General features: G+C 29.0%; 1 protein-coding gene across 1 annotated transcript; it reads right to left on the reverse strand.

Moving 5' to 3' along the window:
- On the reverse strand, window positions 1-1,148 carry LOC131594170 (uncharacterized). Its single transcript, XM_058866261.1, has one exon. The coding sequence runs from the start codon at window positions 1,055-1,057 to the stop codon at window positions 119-121; it is 939 nt and encodes a 312-aa protein (XP_058722244.1). The 5' UTR covers window positions 1,058-1,148; the 3' UTR covers window positions 1-118.
- Between the last annotated feature and the right edge of the window lie 884 nt (window positions 1,149-2,032).

The following is a 2,032-nucleotide window of genomic DNA, read 5'->3' on the forward strand; positions in this document are numbered from 1 at the left end:
TTAACCAAACCCTTTTGAGGCAAATATTACAAAATTTAACTAAAGAATACAAATTTTAAACATGAACAAAAACTGAGAAAATTCAAGAACAACTGAATCAACACTTAAGAATTTCCATCTAGAGTCCAAATCCAGACAACCTACCCAAAATCCCTTGTCTATAAGGCAAGAAAGTTCTTTTCTTCATATCTTGTGACTCAGCTTTCTTCATAGCATAATGCATTTCATGAGCTGAAACTTGTCCTTTTTTTCTTGAAAATGATTCACTAGATCTAAAACTCGACCCTTTAACTTCTTCAATACTATTATTACTCTTCTTATACCCAACAAAATGTTTCTTCAATGGATCCTTGTTTGATCCTCTCCCCTCCGAAGCACTTCGAAACAACAACAAATCACTAAGTTTCCACCTCCTCGAACCCTTCGAACTCGATGATTTCGATTCCTCTTTGGTCATACGAGGTTGTTGTTTTTGTTGGACATTCTGTTCTTCTAAATCTAATGCATAGTTTGATTTTCTATAAGGAGAGTGTGATCTTGTCACTCTTCTACCAGAGTTATTATTCAACGATGAATCTGTTCCTTTTGTTCTCTCTCTATCTCTTCCTCTTCTTTTATCATCAAAACCAACTCCTACGTTGTTTTGTTGCTTCCTAGGTTCAACAACAACAACCTTAGTTTCTTCAAAAGGTTTAATTTTACCACCATGAAAAAGTTCTTCAGCTGAACGAGTCATCGGCGAGTTCTTCGATTCATCTTGATTAACAAAGAAAGCAAAACCACCACCTTCATGATCATCATCAACATCATCATCAACAACAACGTTGTTGTTGTTGTTGTTGTTGTTTTTGTTGGTTGATGATGATGTTTGATCAATTATAGACAAATAATCAATTTGACTATATAATTCAGAAAGCCTAGAAGGACTTGAAGGGGCACTCAAGTAAAATTCACCAAAACGTTTTGGTGATGAAGGTGGACTTAGATATGGAGAACTCATTGTTCCATTACTAAAATTGAATGTCTCCATGTTTGAATTATGTATCATCACTTCCATAGGTTGTTTTTTTTGTTGATACAATAGTACAAGGTTTTATTTAAGGTTGTTGTGTTTTTGGGTTAATAGCAAAATGATTATGTGAAAAGTTACATGAATTGTATTTATATGGAAAAATATATAGGGAAGGTGAGAAGAAGGATCATTTTGATGTGAAAAGGATTAATATTAGAGGTTGTTTTTTTGACTCTTAAATTGGTCGTTTTGTTATTATTATTATTATTATTATTATTAATATTATTATAAGCCGCCTTATAATACCGTTTACTATATTTTAATATGAAAAATGAAAATTCTAAGTTGTAATGCATGTGTGAGGATAGAAAAGTAATGGTTGTTGAGCATGATGGGTGAATTTTTTTTTATAGTATGGTTTGGTAAGCAAGTATGTGATGTATAGTTAACTTGTAATTGTAGATAAACTTTGATTTAATCTGTTAAGAGAATACAGCTAGTTGGTTGAATTAATGGATGCATTATATTTATTTATGTGCACGTTTTATAGTAGGTAAGTTTGTTAATAATTGTGATTATTCTACCAATACATTCATGTTCTCTTTTTGATATTTTGTTTTTATATGCATGGTTGGATTAAAGTTTACGTTGACTATTGCAAACGAGAGAGGGGAATAATTTCTATGCGTTTATCTTTCTTTCATAAAAATATGTCTTATAAAAAATGTCATATTAATTGATTTATTGATTTATGTGCACTTTTAAAAAATGATTAACTCTGTTAATTTTTTTTTAAAAAAAAGAAGAAGGTAATATATAATTTATTAATATATCTTATTAGTTATCATGTTAAATGTTACTAATAGTTGAATAGAGTGGAATTTAATAAATAAGAGTATAATATTAAAAAAATAATAAATTTTTTATTAGTATCATAAATGAGACAATTATTTTAAGATAGAAAAAAATTTAAATGAGACATTTTTATTAGAGAGAGTAACTATTATTTTTATTTAATTT

The sequence above is a fragment of the Vicia villosa genome, linkage group LG4 (assembly GCF_029867415.1).
Source record: "Vicia villosa cultivar HV-30 ecotype Madison, WI linkage group LG4, Vvil1.0, whole genome shotgun sequence".
Lineage (NCBI taxonomy): Eukaryota > Viridiplantae > Streptophyta > Magnoliopsida > Fabales > Fabaceae > Vicia > Vicia villosa.